The sequence below is a fragment of the Rosa rugosa genome, chromosome 2 (assembly GCF_958449725.1).
Source record: "Rosa rugosa chromosome 2, drRosRugo1.1, whole genome shotgun sequence".
Lineage (NCBI taxonomy): Eukaryota > Viridiplantae > Streptophyta > Magnoliopsida > Rosales > Rosaceae > Rosa > Rosa rugosa.
Window position 1 is genome coordinate 18,541,334 of NC_084821.1, and position 24,264 is coordinate 18,565,597.

Sequence of the window (24,264 nt, forward strand, 5' to 3'; positions counted from 1 at the left end):
TGATAAAATTCAAAAGGAAATCTACATCAATACAAAGAAGGAAGGTGAATTAGAATTGAAGACGGAGAGCTAGGGTTTGACGTCTAAAGCTTCCTATATATATACACACCTAGGGCTGGCATTTTCAACCGAGACAAACCAACCAACCGAATCCGAGCCGAACAAAAAAAGTTGGTAACCGACACTGTCGGTAACCGAACTCTTGGTACGGTACAACCGTACCGACTGTACATACACGGTACGGTAATGGTTTCAATTTTTGTATATACATGGTATACCGTACCGACCGAACTCATATACAATTAATTAATTACTCATATTTTTATAATTTTTTATTCTTCTCTCTTCTTCTTTTGGACGGTCACTTCTTCTTTTCTCTTCTCTTTCTTCTTTCTTCTAGTTTTTTATTCTCTCTCCTTCTTTCTGGACGGTCACTTCTTCTTCTCTCTCCTCTTTCTTCTTTCTTCTAGTTTTTTATCCTTTCTCTCCTTCTTCCTGGACGGCCACTTCTTCTTCTCTCCCCTCTTTCTTCTTTCTTCTAGTTTTTAATTCTCTCTCCTTCTTCTTTCTGGACCCTCTCTTATTCTTCTCTCTTCCTTTCTTCTTTCTTCTAGTTTTTTATTTTTCTCTCTTCTCTTTCTTCTTTCTGGAGACGCTCTTCTTCTTCTCTCTTTCTCGTTCTTCTATTTTTTTTTTCTTTCTTCTGGACTCTCTCTTCTTCTTCTCTCTTCTCTGAACCTCTCAAACTCCCCTTGATTCTCAGTCTCTCTCCGGCCATGATGGGATTTCAGTAGCTCTGGTTAAACTGGACTTCCACTCTTCCAACTCTCTAGCTCTCCCAAGACTCTGGGTTTCTGGGTTCAGTAGCAAAAGTGGTAAGTCAAATTTTTGGGTTTTGGATTCGGTGTTCTTCAGGCTCGATTTCTGGGTTTTGGATTCAGTGATTCTTCAACTCTTCACTCTTGTTAGAAACTCGGTTGGAGGACCAAGCAACCGATACCAACCGAGCTTCTCGGTATACCGACTTCTGTGGCAGGTAATGGGAGAAGATTTTGTGTACCAAACTAGTCCGGTACGGTAGCTGGTTTTGGACTTGCAGCTTCGGTACCGAACAGAACCCAGCCCTATACACACCTATGTTTGACGTTTTTGACATCTTCCTTCACTCCATTCAGCCATCTCTCTCCCTCCATACACGTCCACTCCTTCCACAACTCAAAAATCTCTCAAACCCTAAATCAAATAACGCCATCCTCCCCTTTTCTCTCTAAATTTCGGATGCTCTCCATTGTTCAAGCATTGAAGCCGTGAAGCAAAGCTCCATCATCTCCAACACATCCTTGCCGTAGTCCTCATCAACGTCCACCACTTTTGAAGACCTTCTTGCGTTCTTGAAAACCATGTCCTTCTATCTTTTGTTTTTGGTTTCTTTGTTTTGTAACGTTAAAAACAATTATACTAGCGTTCTATGTATTTGTTTTAAATGGATGTTTTCATATTTTGTGAGAATAAAGTTTATGTTTTGATGTTTAGTTTCCAATAATCATGAAGCATGAAAACGTTTTAGGTTTCTAGAAGACATAAATTGCGATTTTGATATGTGATGATTTAAGTTCATTAATTTTGTGCTTCAATCCCACCTTTTATGTGTTTTGTGTTCTTTGGTGTACAGCTTAGAATATTGAGCATGTAATTAAATTCAGATTAAGATATGCTAGCGTTCTAGGTCTTAATTGTCAAGTGGAAAACCTATAATTCCTTAGGTAACTCAATGAAGAGTCTTGCATGCTTGTATGGTGTTCCAACTTGTGTTCTTGGCTTAAATCAATCAATCTTTCTAAGTGTTTAATGCGTTAAATATGTTTGTTAGTGAGTAGTGTTCTATGACTAGCATTGCATGTTTAATAGGGTTAACTATGTTGCGTTCATCTAGTTAATTTAATTAAGGAAAGTAAAAAGAACTTTGTATGCGTTCATCTTTGTTCTTGATTGATTTCTTCATTCACATGTTTTGATCCGTGATTTATATATGATTAGAAAACTCGTTTTCGTGTTAATGATTGTTAACTTCATCATACATATTTCATTCCCCCTTATCTATCTTAATTCATGGTTTGAATCGATTAATGTAGTTAGTTTAATTAGATTAGAAATACAAATACTTTCGAAATCTCCTTAATATTTTGTAATTTTTCGTACATATTGTATACTTGTAATTAATTCTTCTTTCTTTGACGTTTAAATAACAGGAGCACCCTCAATCCCCGATTAGAACGATACCGTACTTACTCTATACTACTATCTGATACAGGGTTTAAATTGGCACTCACTTTGAGCTTGTCATGACTCGACTTGGTTGACTCATGGATCGCCTCTGATCCCATATCTGAGCTGCCCTAACTTTGATAAATTCCTAAAACACTTGCTATTGAATCGCTTAAGACATCATATGATTTAAGACATCCTCCTGTAAAGAGCAAATACACCATCCAAATTTGGTATGGTGGGCACTTTGAAACTAAGAATGCTTGCCTAAATTATATAGGAGAACAAACGATTTGCATGCATTGATAATCTAGATATAAAGATTTGTTGTTTAACTGTGGTCAAAGCTCTTGCACATGACCTGGGCTACCGAAAGACTTATCAGAGACCTATAAAGGGTTCTGGAAATAATTATGAAGTAGTATATCAGAGTGATACAAGAGATATGTCTCATAGTAGTCAACTAACCAAAATCATTGGTAAACTGAGAGGTAATCGAGAGTTAGTAATGTATATAGATGGATGTAGAGAAGACGTAACATATGAACAATATCCCTCAATTTTATCGTGGAATTGTCGGGGAGTTAAAAATGCAACCATAGAAATGTTAAAAATGCTAGTATAACTAAAAACACTTATAATTTTGAATTATACAAGTTAAAAACAGTAACATATATTAAAGTCTCGAACGATTGGAGTTGGAAAAATTCTAGACCTTACTATTTAGATAAATAGTAGCTTCCAAAGTTTTAAAATTTTATAACATGGTCTATTTAGACCTTGACGGTTGGAGATGGCCAAAGAATGTTCAGACTCCTATAACAAACTACAATCAATTGGTTTGTCCAGAGTTATAAAAAAAAAAAAAAAAAAAAAAAAGGGCCTTAGCGCTTTTCATCCAAGGTTTGGTTATCTCACTTCCATCCGACAAACTATTGAGTATTCCCCCTGCAAGGAATTGTTGTTAATTAAGGTATTCCAAAAGTTCTCAAGAATGTTTAGACTTCTATAAAAAAACTACAATCAATTGGTTTGTTCAGAGAATTATAACATTAAAAAGAAAAGAAGGGCTTTAGCACTTTTCATCCAAGGCTTGGCCACCTCACTTCCATCCAGCAAACTATTGAGTGTTCCCCCTCTGAGGAATTGTTGTTAATTAAACTATTTCAAAGGTTTTCAAGAATGTTCAGACTCTTATAAAAAAACTACAATCAATTGGTTTGTTCAGAGAATTATAACATTAAAAAAAAAAAAAAAAGGCTTTAGCACTTTTCATCCAAGGCTTTGTCATCTCACTCCCATCCGGCAAACTATTGAGTGTTCCCCCTCCGAGGAATTGTTGTTAATTAAACTATTCCAAAGGTTTTCAAGAATGTTCAAACTCCTATAAAAAACTACAGTCAATTGGTTTGTTTAGAGAATTATAACATTAAAAAAAGAAAAAAAAAAAAAGAAAAAAAAGGGCTTTAGCACTTTTCATACAAGGCTTGGCCATCTCACTTCCATCCGGCAAACTATTGAGTGTTCCCCTTCCGAGGAATTGTTGTTAATTAAACTATTCCAAAGGTTCTCAAGAATGTTCAGACTCCTATAAAAAACTACAGTCAATTGGTTTGTTTAGAGAATTATAACATTAAAAAAAAAAAAAGGGCTTTAGAATCAATTATAAGGACTTGAAAAATCTAAACAAATACTAGTAAATCAATTTATTAGAATCAATCAGAGTCCATATAAAATTTAAACAAATTAGGTGAAAAGATGTACCCAAACCCTAGCCCCCGGGGCTTTGCAATCCAACTATGGCGGCTGAAATTGGTCTCCGTCCTAAGCCATTTTCTAATGGCCCTACAACGCCGATCTAATATTGCGACCCCTCGATCGGGCAAAGCTTTTTCCCCCAAAACTGTCATCACCCGATTTGTTTCTCTCAGACATGGACTTGATGATGAGGAGGCAATTGATCGGTGGCCATGGTTGTGGAGACCTGATGCTAAGTGGGTGCGAGAATTGACTCTAAGTCGTCCGTGTAGGGCTCGGCTCAAGGCAGATTTATGTTGGATCGGTGATGCGAGTACCTGGAGACCTTGGGGTGGTTGGCTCCCAAATGATCGAATTTTGATGGCGGCGGAGGGCTGCACGGTTGAACAGAAAGCAACCGTGCCTAGCAGACGGGCGAATATTTGTTTGCCCAATCATTTGAGTTTCAAAAGGTTTCGGTTCCGAAACTTATTTGATTTCTAGTTGGTAGAATCGATGCTTGCTCCGATCATTGGAGGTGGTGAAGACGAAGCAGAGCTAGCTCCTTCTGGCTTCTGGGCTGCTGATGGTGGCAAAAGTACCAGACTAAGTGCGGCGGCGATTGTGATCAGAGCAGGAGAATGACTGTCGTATTTGGGTTGGGTGCCCGGATCACTTTCGAGGCCCAATGTGTGGCCCAAATCTGTTGGGTGGCCCAACTCATGTTAGGGACCCAGATCAGGTGGAACACTTTGGGTGTCCAAATTATCTTGGGATACTTCTTGTATTTGGGGCCTTTTGTGGACCAAACTGATGGACTCTAATTCTTTAGGGTTTCGTATTTGGGATCCCGGAGGGTTAATCCGAACTACATTTTGGTTTGTCACATGCGGTACTAGCGAATCTTCTGGAGTAGTGCTGAATGAGGATTCAAGCTATTCTGTAATGGCGGACCATGGAGTGTTCAATGAATGGACCTATTTCTATGTATCACTGTGGCTACTACCACATCTTCTTGTTCTGTCTGTATATGGCAGCGGAAAGATATGTAACGGTCATTTTGACTTGAGGCTAGCACAAGTTTCTCTTGTTTTGATGACGCTCCAGAAAGTGTTATGGATGTGTTACGATACTATTGTATTCAACTCTATTGAGTTCTAATCTATAAAGTTATTTCCTTAATTAAAAAAAAATATAGAATTTAAACAATCCGTGAACTAAGTGAATACACACCCCTAAGTGACAGCCATACTCAAGAGTCTCATCAAAAATACAAATTTAACACATTTTGATAGTAAATAGGCCCTTAATGACTTTAGAAATTTCTAATTTCATTTAGATGATTTTACTTTTTCGTTGTTAAATTTTAATGCATATATATAATAAATTTTCATATATTTTTGGCGTTCATATCTTAGAACACAACGACGTCGATGTGATCCCAAACAGTGATTCAAAGTTGAAACGGACGGGCATTCCAAAGCGAAAAAACAAACAAGGATCATAAATAAAGGTCAGCGAGTCAGACCGACCCACCGAAAAACCCAGAATCATTCAAGACGTACGACCTGACGCGCGCGACGCATTCCAACTGCCGAAACCTCCGCCCGCCTCCGTCGACGAAATTCATACCACTCTCTTCCTCTCCATCAATACCATTTCCCCCTCCTATAATTCACCGTGCCTCACAAGTCAAAGAGGACAAGCTGCGAGCTTTTCCGGTGGTTTTCGTAAGTTCCGGCCAAACGCCAAGGTATAAAGTTTCTCTACAGTTCGTGGCCTTTCTTTTGCGTGTGATATTGCGTATAGTTTTTGAGTTTTAATTTTCAGTGAATTGTGCCACCGCCGGCCACCGTGATCGGCGGCTTGTGTCAACATTTTTTTGGTGTTTTTGAACCTTATTAGACGCGTTAGGATACATACAAGTTAATCCAACCCGAATGGAACTTGTTGAGAAATGTAATGGTTGGTGTTGTAGATGAGTGGGAAGAAAATGATTCAATTATGAAGATATATATAGAGATAGGAGGATATGGTTCGGCGAGGTTAAAGATAATTAGGAATAGACAAGGTTTCGGTGACAGTTACATTCTTGAGAATTGACCGCCGGGTTGAATGTTTAAGTTAATTGAGTAATAGTTATCGAAATTCAGATTAATAACAAGATCATTTTTGTTTAGGTGAGACGGTGGAGCCTCTTCCAGTGACGATCCTGGGAAGGATCGTGCGTAGTTCTTACCTGCCCTATTCAAAGTGAGTTTGACTTTTTACTTTCTCAAATGTTTAAATTTAATGAACATCTTTTATATAGTTCATGAGTTTAACAAGTAAGAGTTAAGTGATCATTTTTTTATGCTTTTACAAGATTTAGTTTACGATACCTTATCTTGGAAAGATAGTTTAAATAGCATGAGTTGAAAGTTCGTTTTTTATGCATTTATGATTCTGGTTTATCATGATATTTCCGGGATGAGAATTTTAATAGCATGTTCTTTGATTCGATTCTAAGTTTGAACTTTTATAAGTGGAGTTGGGATGGTTTATTGAAATTTAGGAAAAGTGTTTATCAGAATTTTGCAGATTCTTGGTTTGTCTGTTTTTAGGGGATTGCGGGACAGTCCTTGAAACACTAATACTCTTTCACTTCTTCTGATTACAGTCAGAATTTGAAAGCCATCATGGAAACTATGTCGTTGGATTTCCTTGTGCCGTCCTTGTGGGAGATCAAGGTTACAGTGGCTGCCTCCATCTATGTGATCTTCGCTTACTGGTTCTTCACGTACAGAGGCGGCGGAGATGGCTACTGTGATCGCTCACTTGCTGACAATTCGGGTGAATCTGGGGATGCCATAGAGGAGAAGGTCAATTTACTAATTTGAGTTTTGGTTTTGTTTCAATTTGGATGTTTTCTACTAATAGGCTCTTTTTTGGTGTCAGAGTGTATGTGAAGTTTGTAGCTTTGATATGATTCTTGCTTTGTATTGTGAAGTTTGTAGCTTTGATATTGATTCTTGCTTAGTATTGTGAAGTTTGTAGCTTTGATATGCTCTTTAGATATTTTCTTTTGATAAACACTAAAATGGTCATGATGATAAATGCTCAAATGATTAGAGATAGTTTCTCTTATGTTTAGAGACTGTTTTTTGTGGGCTATTTCGTTGGGCTTTAATGCTGTTGTCTCTTAGTTAATCAATGGGCACCTTGTCCCCTACTTTGTATTTTCCACTTATATATTATTATAAGATGGTGTGTGTGTGTGTGTGACAAATGCGCAAATGATGTTCGATTTTCTTTATTTTTTGTAATTCTTAGATAGCTCCGTAAAACTGACTGTTTGGATCATTGGAACACATTGTGGTGCTTCATCCATGTAATCTCTTTGGCTTCTGATCATAAGAATTGCATTTGGAATAACTTCTTAAGAGGGTTGTCATCTGATAAGAAGGCAAGAGATCTCTTGTGGACCTGACCCTCATTGAACTCCAATAATCTGAATCATTCGTTTCTTAGGTCTTTGTTTAGGGATCACCCTTACTATATCTATTAAAATTTCCATTACATCCCATACTCCTTTGGAGTTCTATTCCTCTGTAATTACTCTTTAAAAAAAAAAAAAAAAAAGTTTCCGCTAAATTAGTATTAACTGTCTCAAACCCTTGCAATTCGTGACAAGTATAAAAATCCCTTTCATCCCACCAGAATAGCTCATTAAATCTGGGGTTAAAACATCAGAACTAAATCAAAAACATTTACACCTGTCTCAAACCCTAAACTAGTTATAAAGTAAAAAAAAAAAAATTTGAAACTCCTTTGGTTTTTAATTTCATCAAGAGGTGGGCACAAAATTGGTGTATTGGCTTTCTAAAGGGTATAAATGTTGTCTTTACTCACTCTTTTTGGATATCATTGATGTTACATGATGCATTTGCTAATAAGCCTCCATTCATGGAGTAATTTTCAACTTGTTTGACATGCAGTTCTGCAATTATTTTGTAGGATGGCACGGTGAAAGGGGATGCACACAACAATTCTCCATATTTAATCAAGGTATAAGCTGATGGACTCTTGTATTTTTGCTCGAATCTGTAAATGGAATAAAGAGCTTTTTTGTTTTAGCTTTATTTATACACTCAGTTGCTTTTGGCTTAATGTACTAATGAGATGGTGCCAAAAAGCATGTTTGGTATCGGAAAGAAGGTAATGGTTTACTAATGAGATGGTGCCTTCCTGTAATGCTTTTCAGGTTGAGCTGTTAGCTGCTAAGAATCTTATTGGTGCAAACTTAAATGGCACGTCGGATCCATATGCTATCATCACATGTGGAACAGAAAAGCGATTTAGGTACTTAATTTTGGTTCTTATAGTTTGCCACTTTATAATTTTAATGAAGGGAGTGATTTTCATACTCCCTTTTTTTCACCATTCTCACACTTACACTTCCTTTTCAAGCACTTATAGAAAACAGTATAACATATACAAAGGCTTTTTTGAAAGGGGAGTGCAAAGATCTCCACTATAATGAATATCAATAGGTAGGGTGAGTTTGTATATATGTGTATCTTACATTCATTAGAAGGCTAAAGCACTCGTGTTGCTGGTGCAGTTCAATGGTCCCTGGTTCAAGAAATCCCATGTGGGGAGAGGAGTTTAATTTTTCTGTTGATGAGCTTCCTGTCCAGGTATCCATCATGCTTTATAACACTTTTGTGTTTGCACTGTCATTATGAGTTCAATAATTAGAAATGAATGTGTTTACCAGTACGTTGTTGAGTAATAAGTTCTACATCAAGAAATTGATCTTATGTTGGCATCAAATTTTGATTGATTAAATAGGTTCCACCCGAAACGTGAACTATGTTTATTTTACACTACAGGGAGTTTAGTTCTAAATTATTTCATGCTCTTGAGAGGGGCCTTTATCAATATCTTATAACAAAGCATCTACTATGGAAAGTGTGTGTGGATATATATATATATAAATTTTTTTTTTAAAATGGTTTTGTGATAACAATATTCAATTCGGCCTCAACACATTTTCTTTAATTGGATTCAATTAATTGCGAGGAATCAAATAATTTTCTGGAGATGCACCAACGTCTTTTTTGTTTCCCTATTATTTTATTTCTACTTATCACTTTCATAATGTTTTCGCGTCCTATTTGATATTTGGTAAGCTCGGATTGTTGATGTTTCTGTCAACTCCATTGTCTTGCATTTCCGAGTTGCAGGGTAAGATAGATTGGGTAGTCATCTCCCTAGTTAGAATTAAGATTAGAATAAGTACATCTACATTCTGTTATGATATTGTTATGTTCGAACAGGTCTTTTTTGGATGTTTACGTTTTACAAGTATGATATCAAGGAAGAAAGTCTTATTTTCTGAACTGATTATTGACCTAGTTAGTAAACTGATGTATCTACTAATTGCCAAAAATAAGTGATGTATTTTCCTACTGGCCCAGCAGATTAATGTGACAATATACGACTGGGATATTATATGGAAAAGCGCAGTTCTTGGTTCAGTGACTGTTCCAGTTGAAAGTGAGGGTCAAACAGGTGCTTTGTGGTATACATTAGATAGCCCATCGGGTCAGGTAACTCTCTACTAGACCTTTTATAATTCATATCCTTTTCTTTGCCCAATTATATTAGTGTTCTTTATGCTTGTCAGGTTTGTCTCCATATAAAATCAATAAAACTTCCCGTAACTTCTCCAAGGTAGCCTTTCTCATTTATATTTCTCAACATTTTCTTTCGTCTTATCTTGAGAGCCATTTATTTTATTTGTGTAATTTAGAAGTAGAACATTACTGGTGATGTTTGTGTTTCTTTTTAATCATGCCTAGAAATGAATATATTTTCTGAGTTTCATTTTACTGTTTGTATGATATGAAACTTCTGATTTCAAAATTGTTTTCACTTTTCCATTTATTGCACTAAGTAAGACTACAAGCTTTACCTTTCCATATTGCAACCCACAGTTGGCTTGTTGTTACTCTTCTTTTTCCTTCAATTATGCTTTGTTAATTCACTATTCTAGACCATGAACAAAAACATACTATTGATGTTACTGTCTATAATGATACCTTTTTAAGTGGAGTGAAACCACACACAATTGTACACTCCACACTCCTTTCCTTTCTTAGTTAATATTGTTATTGTTGCTATTTTATTAATTTTATGTCTTATCACTCGAAATCAGTGGTAGGGTTGTGAATGGTTATGGTGGTGGCCGAAGGACACCTTTAGATAAACAAGAACCCACAGTTGTTCATCAAAAGCCAGGACCCCTTCAAACCATATTTGATCTACTTCCAGATGAGGTGACTTGGGTTGAATTTTTGTATATGTTAATATGTGTAGTTATTTATGAGATATGTCTAATCACTCTAATGTTTGTCCGTGTGCATGGCTCTTTTAGTTTAATCCAATAATTACATTTTATTTTTTTGGATAATTATACTTTGTGTTTGACTGTTTCAGATTGTGGAGCATAGTTATTCATGTGCACTTGAGAGGTCGTTCTTATATCATGGCCGTATGTATGTCTCTGCATGGCACATTTGCTTCCACTCTAATGTGTTTTCTAAGCAAATGAAGGTCAGGCAATCATACTTTTCTATGAAGCTTGAAATAAACTTGCAATGTTGATGGTGCTCCGACCCTTGTCTAACATTGGTTTAGTTTTTACTGTAATGCACAATATAGTATACTTGACCTTAATAAACATCTTTAAATAATTTAGAGATTTAATATTTATACTTATGGTATAGGAATTTATTGAGTTACCATTCACAGCGATATTAATAACCATATTACAAAAGCAAAGAAAAATACTTGTGCGGTAGTTTGTTAACCATCTTATAAATAATGCGACAGAAGTAAGAACAATTGATAAATAAGTATGATAGTATATAATGATACTTGGAGTTATTACGTGTTGGTCCCTCACTAAGTTTTTATTTTTAATTTGTTTTGTTTATCTCCATGTGGATTATGTCAGCTGTTAGCAATTTTACAAATTTAAAATAATTCATTAATACATTTGCTTCTTTCCGGTTTAGATGTGGCTATAATTCTTGTATAGTTTAGGTTTCAAAAATTGTTCTCATCTCTTTTTAGGTCTGAGAATGTCCACATCACATTGACGGTTATTATGCTCAATATTTAATTTATTAATGGAAACTACTTAATCAAGATCTAATGACCATTCCTAATCCTTGGCGGAGACCTTAAGCCCTGGTAACTTTTGTGAAGAAGTCAAAAATACTACATATTTTGAATGTAGCCTGACCCATCAAGCTAGTAACTGACCCTCATTCTATTATTTCACGTGTTTAGTTCAGTAAGCCCGGTTAGCAGTTTACACATTCATGGTTCTGCCCTTCCCCACATGAATACATAATTATGAAGTGAGGATAATGTGTCTGTGCTACTGGAAACTGGTATATTATTTATGTTGCATACATCTTATGAATTTCATCAATATTATGTATAGATCAGGTAAATATTTATCTTGACATGAGAAATGAAACTGTGTTGCGTAAGGCTAATAATGTTTTTACATCAATTTTTTTTTGCTTTGTCTACATAACGATATTCATCATGGGTATTGTTCTCCACAAATGATATTTCCAAAGCTATTAACTTCTTGAAAAAATACACATGTAGAACCGCAGGTATGCTATTTTAAAGTTGCTGAAAAAAGACACATGTTCATACTTTTCTGGATTCTTAGCGGTTTATGCAATCCATATCTGTTTTTTTCTTGACTAGGACAATATTTATAAGGAAAAAAGATCCATTGGACATGAAATATAAAGTAGCATACTTCAGCGAGTTGAATCTACACAAACCAAATGAATTTTTTTTGTTTCTTTGTTATCTAGACTTTCAATTAAAAAATATATAGATGCATGCCATTGGATTGGTTAGTTGTTTCTTTGTGGATATATGGAAAATCTGTAAGTTGATGCTAATTTTTGTTTTTGATATATTAACCTTTATGTGTTAATTAAAATGATATCCGGGTATATATTTACTTTTGACAGGTGCTCATACCAGTTGGTGATATTGATGAGGTGCTCTCTCTCTCTCTCTCTCTCTCACACACACACACACATACTTCAGATCCCATTATTGAATGATTTGCAATGCTTAATCCTGTGGGATCTTTTGGTTTATAAAGATTCGGAGGACTCAACATGCATTCATTAATCCTGCTGTAACAATTATACTCCGCATGGGTGCCGGTGGGCATGGTGTACCTCCTTTGGGGAGTCCTGATGGTCAGTAATTTGGTTCTTTAACTTGCGAGTAGGAGTTCCATATGAGTGTTTATCTGATCTCATCTGCTTTGTTTCTGTTTTTGTTTTGCTTTTCCCGTAAACCTTTTTATTCTGGTTCATAGCATCCATTTGATAGCAAGATTACTTCAGGTTATGGGAAGGGGGAAAGTAACGTTTTGCTTTCGGGGGTTTGGTTGTCTAGCACTGTTTTGATTGGGGGAGCTGGACTCTGTATAGTGTCAATGAACAATTTTCAAGACTAGGGAAATAGAATAAGGTAATAATTTTCAAGGACATTGAAAATTAGGCTTTTGATACAAATTTGTGGTAGTTGGGAAGTCTGGTGGATGATTGGAAAGATTAGATAGTTAAAAGAGAAGAGAAGAAGATAACTTGCACCTAGGCTCCCACTGGCATCTACCCTTGAATTGAGGTTGCATCACACAGAAAGATAAAGAAATGAGGTGATATAGAACAAATGAAATAAAATGTAGAAAGGGATAGAAACTACCTGCTTTACAACCGTATGATTCTCCTAGAGAGACTAGAAAAGCTGAGGCATCACACCGGCCTTTGGTATCACACAAAAGGTGCCTGGAGGCTGGAATCACACCCATGCTTCATATCAGAGCATCAGAATTGAAAAACTTCTTCACTATCAACTGTCTTTCAAAGCATCCAATTTAGCTCTTTAGAGCCACTGATTCAAAGACTCCAGATTAATGCACCTAAGCATTTTGAAAGATGTAATTCATGATCCTTTTATTGAACATCATTGCATACTAAACTTGAAAAGATAATTATCTGAAAATGCGTGTGAATTGCATGTATTGCATATTAAAAAACAGACACCGACTCATGTTGCGGTGCTTAGTAATTTGATGGGACTTTGTTTATAATCTATTCATTGGCTCCCGCATTAGGAGGAGCCTCATGGCAGCTAAGATTTGCCACTGCTTTTTTTCTTTTTATTTAATGGATTAAAATGGTATTGTAGTCCTCACTAATATTTCGGAGGTGGAGGCGTAACGGCATTAGTACCTGGTTGGCACTCCCGGTGATACCTTTGAGATGGTGGCTTAAATAGCTGATGATACCTGGGTTTAAAGTTTGAGAAGCTGAAACTGATTTTGGTTAGGGTTTTTTGTTTCTGTCTTCCAGGACATTATAGCTGTCTGAGTGCTCTAGTTTCCTGTGTCATCTTCCCCAACCACCCCGGGACTTTTTAACAAAATTAGCCAAGACAGGTCTGCCTTGTGATTTCTGCCAAAGGAGAGGTTTATGTGTTTGTTTGCCGCTTTACCCTTTAGAGTAGGAAACCGTAGAAATTAGAACTTTATATGCCATTAAAGGAACTTAAAAATTAGGACGCCAAGACCAACTACAGCCAATTACAATAAATCTGGATTATCAAGTATTGTAACTACCTGCTAATATGAAAGGCATACGACATAATGAAAGGAGCTTAAATTGATGATTTCTACTACATCAATTATCTTTATTTATTTTATTTTATTTTATTTTTTGTGTGCTTTGATATCTTTGTTGGTTCAACTGCACCTCTCCCTGTATGTAAAATGCCACTTCTTTTGGTCTTGGTGATTGTTAATATTTTATTTTTGTTGATAGTGATTATTAATATTCATTCAGTAGTAGCTAGTGTGATTGGAAATGAATATAAGCTTTATGTCTTTCACTGGATATGAGAAAAAACATCTATTTTGTGGCTAATGTTTTGAACTTCCATATTATTCATTTGGCAGGCTAGTGTTATTATAATACTGTAAATTTATCTGTGCCCTCATTTATTTTTATTCTTATTTTTAATTTTATTTTTTGTTTTTGTTTTTGGTACTTAAATCACCAACAGGACATATAGTACATGCTATGATTTCTAACTTGTAGTTGCTATCTTTTTTGGTTGATGTCTTACGTACTAGCATAATGCTGACAAGATATTCCATATGAATTTTAATGTATTTTATTTTTTTTCTGTTTATGATATTTATTTTGTGGACTACTCTTGAAAACACCCATTAACATGAAATACCTGGTAATATGGTGTTCTGTTTCTTTTATTTTGCTTTCCCTTTTCCAGGTAGAGTCAGGTATAAATTTGCATCATTTTGGAACAGGAATCATGCATTCAGAGCTCTTCAGCGTGCAAGAAAGAATTACCATGGAATGCTAGAAGCTGAAAAGAAGGTTGATACCAGTCGTTTCATAAAGTTTATTGTGTGCAACCAAGTTCGCTGGTTTATACTTTATAGTTTATCTATATAGGGATGAAAGCACCGTCGATGGAAAAACTACACACTAGGGTTTTCAAGCTCAGTTTTGTACATGTATTCTTCAGGATATGTGTACAGAACTTTTTGAAAAACAACTCTTATTATGGCTTTGATCAGTTTAACATCTTCCCATTTCAAAGTGTATTATTTAATCTCCCGTTTGTTCCTTGTCATTTTTTTACTTCCTGATCTTCTTATCAACTTGTTTAGAAATGGTTGGACAAAGAGTATTTTCTTTTCTGATATATTCTTTCTCGTATCTAGGAGAAGGCAGAGTCAGCGTTGCGTGCACATAGCAGTTCTATAAGAGGAAGTAAAAGTCAGGCTATGATTCCTGAAGATATCATCCCCAATACTGGGAAGCGCCAAGCTTTTATCAAGGATGAAGCTTTGAACAGTATATTTAATGTAATCCATATCATTCTTTTTTGAACTCAAAAACAAGTTGGAGTATTCTGAGCAGTCACTAATTAGTCTTTTTTCCAGGATACTTTTCCCTGCACAGCTGAGAATTACTTCAATTTATTGTTGAGTGATAATTCAAATTTTACAAACGAGTACCGTTCAGCACGAAAGGATACTAATCTTGTAGTAAGTACTTTTTTGTGTTCCTTCTAGTGCAAGCATTTGTGTTCTATACCTGGAATGTCCTAATGGTAACGATTGTTTGACCAAATGAGTGGTTTTGAATGTCATGCTTATGCTAATTTAAGCGATATGGGAGCCATTCCAGTGTGTGAAATGCTGGGAATAGCAACCAGAAGTAAATGTTTGGTTTGTTCTGTAATAGTAATCAAATTTTGTTTAGTTATTACATGACTACCCTATTTATTGTAAACCTATGCAAGGGGTAATTTGGTAGCTTTGATAGATGCATGCCAATGGAATGGAATGGCAAAGTGAAGGGAGCACATGCTTCTTCATAGTCACATCCCTTTGTAGAAACTATACATTCCCAAACAGGACAGTGGAATTACACGTCCCTTGTAGAAACTACACATCCTTTGTGTGTGATCTCATTTTGATTTTCTATTTGCAGATGGGACATTGGCATCCAGCAGATGAATATGATGGTCAAGTAAGAGAGATAACATTCAGGGGTCTTTGTAACAGTCCCATGTGTCCTCCGGACACTGCCATGACAGAGTGGCAGCATGCTGTTTTGTCACCTGACAAGGAAACACTGGTGCGACTTATCTCTGCTCTGTCAACTGTTAATATTCTGTAATTTATTGCCATTATTTAGTTATTTACGTTATTTGTTATCTTTTCTTTTTTCTATCTTGGGCATATTTTATTTTTTACTCCCTAGTCTTTTTCATTATTTTGTCCTGCAAATTTTCTTTTGTTTTATTAGAAATTCTTTGCATAATATTTATCCTTACTATTTTCTCAGGAGTTTGTTTTTTGTTTCAGGTGTTTGAGACAGTACAACAGGCTCATGATGTTCCATTTGGTTCTTACTTTGAGGTATGTCTGCATGTCATATTAATTTACTTTATATTTAATTTTGGATATATTTATACTGTCAATACTCTCCTGAGTGCTTCCTTCATATTCATGTGGAAAACGTGTTTTTCTAACCTCACAAAAAGCTAGAAAATGCTGCTTTTGGTTATGACAAAGTGAATTTGGAAAACTAAATCAGTGTACCCTGGTGGAACTAAAATGCAAGTATTCTAACTGTAGAATCCTTATTACTGACTTTTTTTCTCACTAGACATGTTGTCAATGTCAAAACTTTTCTCAGTATTCATCAATTCATCGAATTTCAATTATTTTTTTTCTTTGATGATTAAGACTGAAAGAAAACTGGTCTTCATGTAGTGCTGGCTTTAGTGTTCCGGAACATTTAGGATATTATATATTGTCATTATATTAGAGAAATTATATAATATTTTATCTGTCAGCTTATTACGGTATGGAGTTGAAGACTAATTGATAATTGCAGTGTGAGATTAATTTGTATTGTTTGGCTGTCATTATTATCTGAATATTCTGCTGACATTCAATTACTGTACCAGATCCATTGTAGGTGGAAGTTGGAGACTAACGCTGAAAACTCATGTATCATAGATATAAAAGTGGGTAAGTTTAAATCGCCCCATTTGGTTCTGACCGGATGGTCTGCAGTTCTGATGGATGTTGTTGCTAACAATTTCTTTGAAACATTTTTATTTGTTACCTTTTACATAGTGGGGTGGTACATGAAATGCTGTGGAATTTGTACGACATATAATAGCTAGGAAGGGATATGCTGCATTGTTTTTTTACTAAAATGAAGCATTCTTGTTTTCTCTTTGGAATACTTGGACAAACTGGTCACGATCTGCTACTTGTTGCAGGTGCACATTTTAAGAAATGGTGTCCGATGCAGTCTAAAATAAAGTCGAGCGCTATTAATGAGGTCTGTTTTATGGGCCCAAATTTTTTTTTCTTCCCTTTATGATAATTGAATGGTTTATGATAAATTGTGGTCACTAAATGTAGTACAAGAAAGAGGTTGAGGTGATGCTGGAAGTTGCCCGCTCCTACATTAAGTCAAGTACTTCGGCCGGTGAGACTGACAAAGTCACTTCCTCACCCTCTCAAGAGAGCAGCTAACCGGACCAAAACGATTGTAGCATATTTTCTTTTATACAATATTCACAGGTATGATGAGAGTGACAGAGTTAATCATATCGAAATAGGTTTTTCTTTGTTCCACTTGTAACTTCACCCCGTCTCCTTGTGAGAAAGCTAGTGGTGGTGGGGTATGTCTAGTTCTTCATGATGGAATAGTCTTTCTTTTTCCTTCATCTCCTATAGGGGCAGTGGAGAGGAGATTGGTGCATGTAAAAGATCTCAGTTTTGCCCATTGTATAAATTCTTATGTTGTAATTACTGCCAACTATATTGAATTTGTATAGGCTAGTTTCAGTGAATTCCACAAACAGAAGTTGGGATGCTTGATGAGAAAATTGCTTGCTTGCTTGTATCGATTGATTATATATAGAGTTCAATATTTACTTCATCTACAGTTCGACAGAACCGGATGACATGTGCCTGTAAATAAGTGCTAGTCTGGTAGATTACACGAAGTCTAAAATAGGTTTAGCCATAGGTAATCATTCTCACCTTTTACAAGCCAAACACGAATAGAATATTTCATTTTTGTTTTTATCGAGCAAAATCCTAAAATCCGACTCGTTGGTCTCTCTTCTAACACAGAAAGCAGACTACGACCACCCCAAATTTCAATGGCCTTCGCAAAACTCCGACAATGCGACCTCTCATCTCTCAAACCTCAAACACTCAACCCAGAAACCCGAGCAAAATTTTCGGTTTCTCTTCCCACCCCCAAATATTGAACATTGAAGCCTCCAAATTGTCATATGTAAACCCATCTTCTCTTCTTTTTCGTAACTGTCTAGAGATTGATCAAGATCTAGACCAATAGGCAAGTGTAAGCTTAGCCAGTGTGGCTCGAATCAAGGAGCTTGGTTCCCCAGGCTCAGCCAACAACCACATGCATTGCAATATTAGCTCACCCAAAAATTTTTTGCTAGCTCATCCAAAGTGAAAAATAAAATTTGGAAGAATTTCGATACAGAATAGGTCATGAAGAACATTGAATAAGATCTTATCGTAAATGATACATTAGACGGTTTTCCTGGGAAAGTTTTAAACAAAACCATCATTAGTTGCCTCATCTGTACGTAATTTCTTCCTCATTGAAATCAAGAAACAAATCCAAAAAGAAAAAACTTTAGATACAGTTATGAGGCCATATACGTTTTTCTTTAATTAGTGAAACAAATGAAACAACGATTTTTACTGCAAAACTTCATCGATCGTCAATCAATTGTAGCAGAAGAAGAGATAAAGATTGAGCAAGGAAACAGAAACAGAAGGATTGACCGTTAAGAATACAAAGGAATTTCAAACTAAAAATGCAGCAACGTACTGACGCTAACAGATCTATCTTATATAGTTAAGTGCATCACTGAAGGCCATGATTTGAATTCTTTACATGTTTCACCAGCAAGCTCCTTCAATGATGCTTGTCTTGCTCTGATACAAGCCTGCATTCATGTCAAAAACATACCAATCAATTGTACTTATTTTATCGATCACAATGTTATATAGGTTTTGGGATGATAAAATATTTAGACATACTGGCCAACATTAGTATTCAATTCCTCGGTCACTTGCTCCGGATGTGGTTCAACAGATTGCTCGGCTACATTCTGAGCATCGGCTTCACGTTTTTTCCAGTACGCATCTTCTACTGGACCAGGTTCAGCGCTGACAATTACAGCTATGAACGCCAATAGAAACAAGAAGAGAAAGATTAATGAGTAAATTCTTTTTGCTGCCATTGTTTCGAAGATTTCTTCCTTTTTGGGAGAATGAACCAGTACATATGATCAGGAGGCTTTAAATGATAAAGGCTGCTTAGTTATAAGGGTCTGAAAACATGTGGGAGAAGATAAAAGAGATGTACATATATGTGGCGGGAAGTCTGGAGAACCATTAATTACAAGAGACAGTTGACAGTTAAAAGCGGCCTCACCGTAACGGTGATTGCTTTTACCTCGAGTTGTTTTAAAATAGAATTGAATATCCACCTGCGCCGATGAAATGTCCGGTCAGCAAAAGTCAGTTTTAAAATAAAAAGTTGAATGCCCACCAATGTCGGTGGGTTGTTCGTCATAGTGTTTTTTTGGAAAAAAAAAATTGAATAGCCATGTGCGGCGGCAGAAGTTAGCTGACAAACTGAATACCGACCGGTGGCCGATGCAGTTCAGTCGACAGAATTTGTTGAAAAAAAAAATTGAAAACAATCAATGATAACGAAATTTCGTCGGCAATTATAAACAGTAGAGATGAAATCTCATCGGGGCAAAAATTGTTTTCACAGAAAATTGAATACTCACTTTTGGGGCACCAATGTGCTAGAGTTACTAAACAAACGAAAAGAAAAACAGATTTAAATACCCATTAATAGAAGATCTATTATTTCACTTGCATTGTCGATGAACACAAGAAATTTTTTTTTTTTTTAATTGAATGACCATCTTTACCAACATGAAGGTCTCCTACTTCATTCCCATCTGACCTGTTCTTTTGGTTGTTATCAGCAGTTCCAATATGCATAATCATTATGAAAAGAACGTTGTTCAACTAGAAAAGGCAGAAGGATTAAGCCAATAGATGTTGAATGAGATGGTGTTAGCTTGTTGTTAGTACATTCATCATTCATTCTGCAGATAAGGGAAGTTAAAAATCAGACTCGTCCAAAACATTTGCATTATTCCATTTGCATCAAACATTCCTCTTCCGGAAGTCAAAAAGTACTGCATTAGATCAGGTTCTGGGTTGAGAAATCAAACACAAAAGCTCTACTTAAACACCCAAATTATTGTTTATTACAAAAACACAAAGTTTATACATATGATAAGGACACATAGCTCTGAGAACTTCAGCTACTTGAGGAATGACAGCTCAGCTAGTCAATCTGCTAGGATCTTTGAATTTGTTTTCAAGCGAAGGAAACGCATGCCTCTACATCCAGACTCCCACCTTGACCTCATACTGGGTTGCTTGGCTTCTTGATCTCTCTGTTTACCAAAATACCAAGTGTCATGCATATCTATAGTAATAGTAATCACCAAGCATTTAACTCATTCAAAAAGAAAATCATAACTTATGGAAAGTAATATCCTTGTCTCGAGCCTAATACCATGAAAATTACAAAAAAATACAAATCAAGCTTACATGGTAACTTCACTCAGGGAAAAAAAAAAAAAAAAAAGGATGGCAGGTGAGGTGAGAAGATGGGCGTATATGTGTTTAACATAAGAATCGCTGGAATGGCTAAAGGCTTTAGGTTGTAAATCCGACTCACCCAAACACGCCCTAAGAAAAGACAATAGGCAATTGGGCATAACAAAAGTGATTTCACCATAAACAGTTCAGGGCTGGATCTTTTGGCTTTTGTGAGAGTAAGACAGACTGAAAACTTTTTCCATTCTGAATTATTTCAGAAGTGAGATTAGGTACAGGAATGAGTATCCATTAACCAACATGACTAGAAGCACTTAAATTTCCAATTCCAGTAGCACTAAAATAACATATAGCAGAAAGATTTATAACTCACATGTAACTTGTAAAAATAAAATTGCTCCAACAGCACTTAACTAGAAACTGAAACCATACTTGCAGGCTTACAGTCAGCTATCAACGATATTTAGATTCCCAAAACTTATTCATTTCAACCAAATAGTAGAAATATGATTGAATACTTAACTTAGTTCTTCAATCCTATTATCCTAGCGTATAAAAGTGGGAAAAAAATGAAAAAGGAAAACAAGAATAGTCCCACCAAGACGGAAGCTGAAGAAAGTGATTAAGCCACAATTTAGTAAAGGCACAGGCAAATGACACTAATGCATGAGACACGGTAGTAGTGACTGAAAAAGTTGTTAGATTCAGCTGGGAAATCAGCCTGTGGGCTTCAGAAATATCAGCTTATCGGTTACATTCCATAGTAAAAGTCTCAATGCACAACCATCAAAATAATCAAATGACATTGAAATTTTGTAGTATACAGAGTTACATTAAATTACTTGCAAATGTAATCTACCATTATGCTGCTTTAGACGCATTGCACAAGGAACAATCATACTAGACCGAGAAAGCAAAGAAAAGACTCACCACAACGGCGACTTCAGATGTCTATAACACTGCCGGTTGCTGGTGAAACTAAAGTCCCTCTGTAAACTAAAGCTCCACAATTCAATTCATGAATCTTGGTAACATTCTTGAATGTGTTTTCTTTTGGATCATATAACACCAAGAAACCTGTACGCCCAATGTTAACCAAAAGTTCTCCGCTCTCTAGAATACAAATAGGCCACAAGCAGGCTTGGAAGTACGCTGTAGGAAACTTTATAACTTGAGTCCAAGATTGCTTGACCCCATACTCCTTCATCAACCATATTGCGTTAAGACCATCCCGGCCAACATGAGACACACAAAGACAATTTCCATGGATCATCATACCTCGAAAGTAAGCATCATCATCATCATCATAGGGTAATGGAATCATCTGATGAAACTTGTCCTCCACCAAATTAAAAGACAAAATTGTTTGGCGATTCAACCAGTGCAAAGCTCCATTAAAAAACAACCCCCGACCTGAGATGTTAAGAGCATTGGTAATGGGGAGCACCTTCCATGAACTCGTTTTCAGAGTGAAAACCTGAATGGAATTTTCTTCACCCATCTCTTTAGTCCCCACTAATACCTTGTAATCATCATTAGCAGAATCATAACCAAACCCACTATTGCAACAACCACGTGGATTAAAAACGGGCAATGGAGTTCTTGGTAACAACTTGGAGTATCCAGTACATGGATTCCATAAGATAAAGTCGACTCCTTCAACAAAAATACATATTAACCCATTGCAACTACCAACAATAATTTTATAGCAATTGGCGTAGCCCGCCAACATTACCGGAAGACCAAGCTCTCTGTTGGCAAAATAAACATCACTATGATCCTTCAAATCCTTCAATGCTTCGTGGTCTAGGGATTGCGGAGGGTCCATCGAATAAAGGAGCCTGGAGCTGTTCTCGGTGATGCCCATCTCTGCGTACCTCAAGTGCTTCTTAGTGAAGTAAGGATCGGAGATCAGAGAATTCCACCACTTGGATACGCACCGGAATCGCATCACACATTTGACCGGTAGCCTCGCCAGAATCTCTGCAATGATTTCGCCGTCGTCGAACTCGGTGTGAGCTCGCTTACAGACGCCGCCCTCCTCCGCCGCCATGTTATTCAACCCTAAATCCCAATTTGCTGAGAGGTGATAAAGGATTCAATCCTTTAATACTTGACAAAAAAAAAAAAAACAGAGAGAGGGAGCTGACGCTTGGCTAAGAACCAGTCTACGTCATTCTTGTAACTATTAGAATCGGTGATGGGCCTATTGGTTTCCCTACAAAACAATACAGATTTTTTATTGTAGTTCCTTAGCGATTGTGACGAGTATGTTTAGCTTTTTATATATTTTAACAGCTGCATCAGACTCTTAAGTGGCTCTTTACTATAATTTTTAGCTATCTCGCTCATAAATATAGAGAGTAAGATGAGGCTCTCTACAATTTAAAATATTCATTTTGAGTTATTTTATGTAATTTATAAATAGGAAAAAAAATGCAAACAGTGTATTTACCTTTGGCTAGGCCTCATCATTTTCCCCTCGGATCAAGTGGGCCGATGGAGGCCCGCAAGGCCCATTGGCTCAAAGCCTGGCCCAGCCTACATAAAAGTCTGCAATAGGCCCGGCCCGGTGGGTAGAGGGCCAGGCTTGGTTTAGAGGTTTGAAACTCGGCACGGCCCATAGGCCCAGCCCGCCAAAAGCCCGTAAAAGCCCGACAGGCTGTTAGCCAAATAGCCACCCTCAAGTATAAGTAGTACAAGAAATAGTATATAGATTTAAGAAAGATTGTCGAACCCACGAGGATTGGATTCCTTTCACTAGCTAGGGTATTAACTTAAGAAGAGCTAGAATATGCAAATATACAATCACAAACCTAAATTCACAAGGAAATTTAGGTTCATGGTGAGTATGTGCATTATGGTGGTAGTGAAATTGTTTGTTGGATAGAGGGGTGAACCAAATTAAATTAAATGCTCAAATGTAAACTAAACTACTCTAAACTAAACTAGTAATATAATGGATGAAGTTAGGGGTTGGATTGTCTACTACTAACCTCCCATGCAAGTATTGAAGTTCAAATACAAATAATTATATTCTAATTTCTCAATTACCCTCTTTGCATCCAGATAAGACTACAAAGGCTTAAACTCCTTTAATGTTATCAATTCCAACTTGATAAGTCTAGAATTAACTACCTAAGAACAATTTTTATTACCGGTTAAGTCTCAATTCATTGTTCTTTAGATGCATAAAGTTTTGAGTTTAGATAATCATGTAAGCAAACCAATCCTAGATCTAGGTGATTTTAACTCACAGCATTCATATGCACATAGATGATGCTATCATGCTATTAATGCTCAAGGTTAACTACTCCCTAAACATTTTTACATGAGATGACAAATACAATACATTCAAAGTAGTTAAGTTTGAATGGATGCATTCACTTCTTGAATTAGAATATGAAAATGAAAATCACAAATAACATCAAATGTCAATTAAAACATCAATTCATACAAGTTTGGCTAGGGCTTTTAACCCTAACCCCAACAATGTAACTACTCACTCATAATCATACAAATTAGCATCAAATCTATAAAGTACATCAAGGTAAATCAAAGAGTTAAGGAAAGAATGAACTAGTTGAAGCTTGAAAAATCAATGGCTAGCTCCTCATTTGTTTTCCTCCTTCGATGCTCCTTGAATCTTCCTTGATGGTGGAATGGATGGATGATAAGCTTCTTGATGGTGATGATGAATGGAACGGGGATGAAGATATGATGCTCCTTTGGCCAACTTTGAGTGGTAGTGATGGAGGAGTGGTGGAGGTGATGAAGTTTTTGGTAGTGGAAGATGGTAATTGTGGTGGTGGTGATGGAGGAGATGGAGTGGTAAGGGGAGTATGGTTTTTATGGATTTGGATTTTGGGAGGTGGATATGGAGGTTTTATGAATGAGATGAAGAGAGAAAGAAG

At 36.3% G+C, this 24,264-nt stretch overlaps 3 protein-coding genes across 4 annotated transcripts; 1 reads left to right on the top strand and 2 right to left on the bottom strand.

Annotated features, from left to right (window-relative positions):
- Positions 1 to 5,425: 5,425 nt before the first annotated feature.
- Positions 5,426 to 17,505, top strand: LOC133730149 (BAG-associated GRAM protein 1). 2 transcript variants are annotated; one of them, XM_062157797.1, is made up of 20 exons: positions 5,426 to 5,755; positions 6,183 to 6,255; positions 6,662 to 6,863; positions 7,999 to 8,049; positions 8,246 to 8,343; positions 8,606 to 8,681; positions 9,468 to 9,596; positions 9,674 to 9,720; positions 10,205 to 10,325; positions 10,486 to 10,602; positions 12,054 to 12,083; positions 12,191 to 12,290; positions 14,389 to 14,495; positions 14,846 to 14,989; positions 15,068 to 15,172; positions 15,621 to 15,767; positions 15,998 to 16,051; positions 16,606 to 16,669; positions 16,927 to 16,988; positions 17,072 to 17,505. In XM_062157797.1, exons 3-20 carry the CDS (start codon positions 6,681 to 6,683, stop codon positions 17,183 to 17,185), a joined length of 1,749 nt encoding a protein of 582 aa, XP_062013781.1. In that variant the 5' UTR covers positions 5,426 to 5,755; positions 6,183 to 6,255; positions 6,662 to 6,680; the 3' UTR covers positions 17,186 to 17,505. The 2 variants fall into 2 exon arrangements, with proteins under 2 accessions (XP_062013781.1, XP_062013782.1); XM_062157798.1 differs by lacking the exon at positions 6,183 to 6,255.
- Positions 17,506 to 18,339: 834 nt separating this feature from the next.
- Positions 18,340 to 18,985, bottom strand: LOC133727878 (probable pectate lyase 3). Its single transcript, XM_062155292.1, has 2 exons — positions 18,740 to 18,985; positions 18,340 to 18,645 (listed from the first exon to the last, which is right to left on the bottom strand). The coding sequence occupies exons 1-2, from the start codon at positions 18,940 to 18,942 to the stop codon at positions 18,615 to 18,617; spliced, it is 234 nt and encodes a 77-aa protein (XP_062011276.1). The 5' UTR covers positions 18,943 to 18,985; the 3' UTR covers positions 18,340 to 18,614.
- An 899-nt stretch (positions 18,986 to 19,884) lies between these two features.
- Positions 19,885 to 22,473, bottom strand: LOC133732226 (F-box/kelch-repeat protein At3g06240-like). The gene is made up of 2 exons (XM_062159727.1): positions 21,281 to 22,473; positions 19,885 to 20,184 (listed from the first exon to the last, which is right to left on the bottom strand). The coding sequence occupies exon 1, from the start codon at positions 22,401 to 22,403 to the stop codon at positions 21,294 to 21,296; it is 1,110 nt and encodes a 369-aa protein (XP_062015711.1). The 5' UTR covers positions 22,404 to 22,473; the 3' UTR covers positions 19,885 to 20,184; positions 21,281 to 21,293.
- Between the last annotated feature and the right edge of the window lie 1,791 nt (positions 22,474 to 24,264).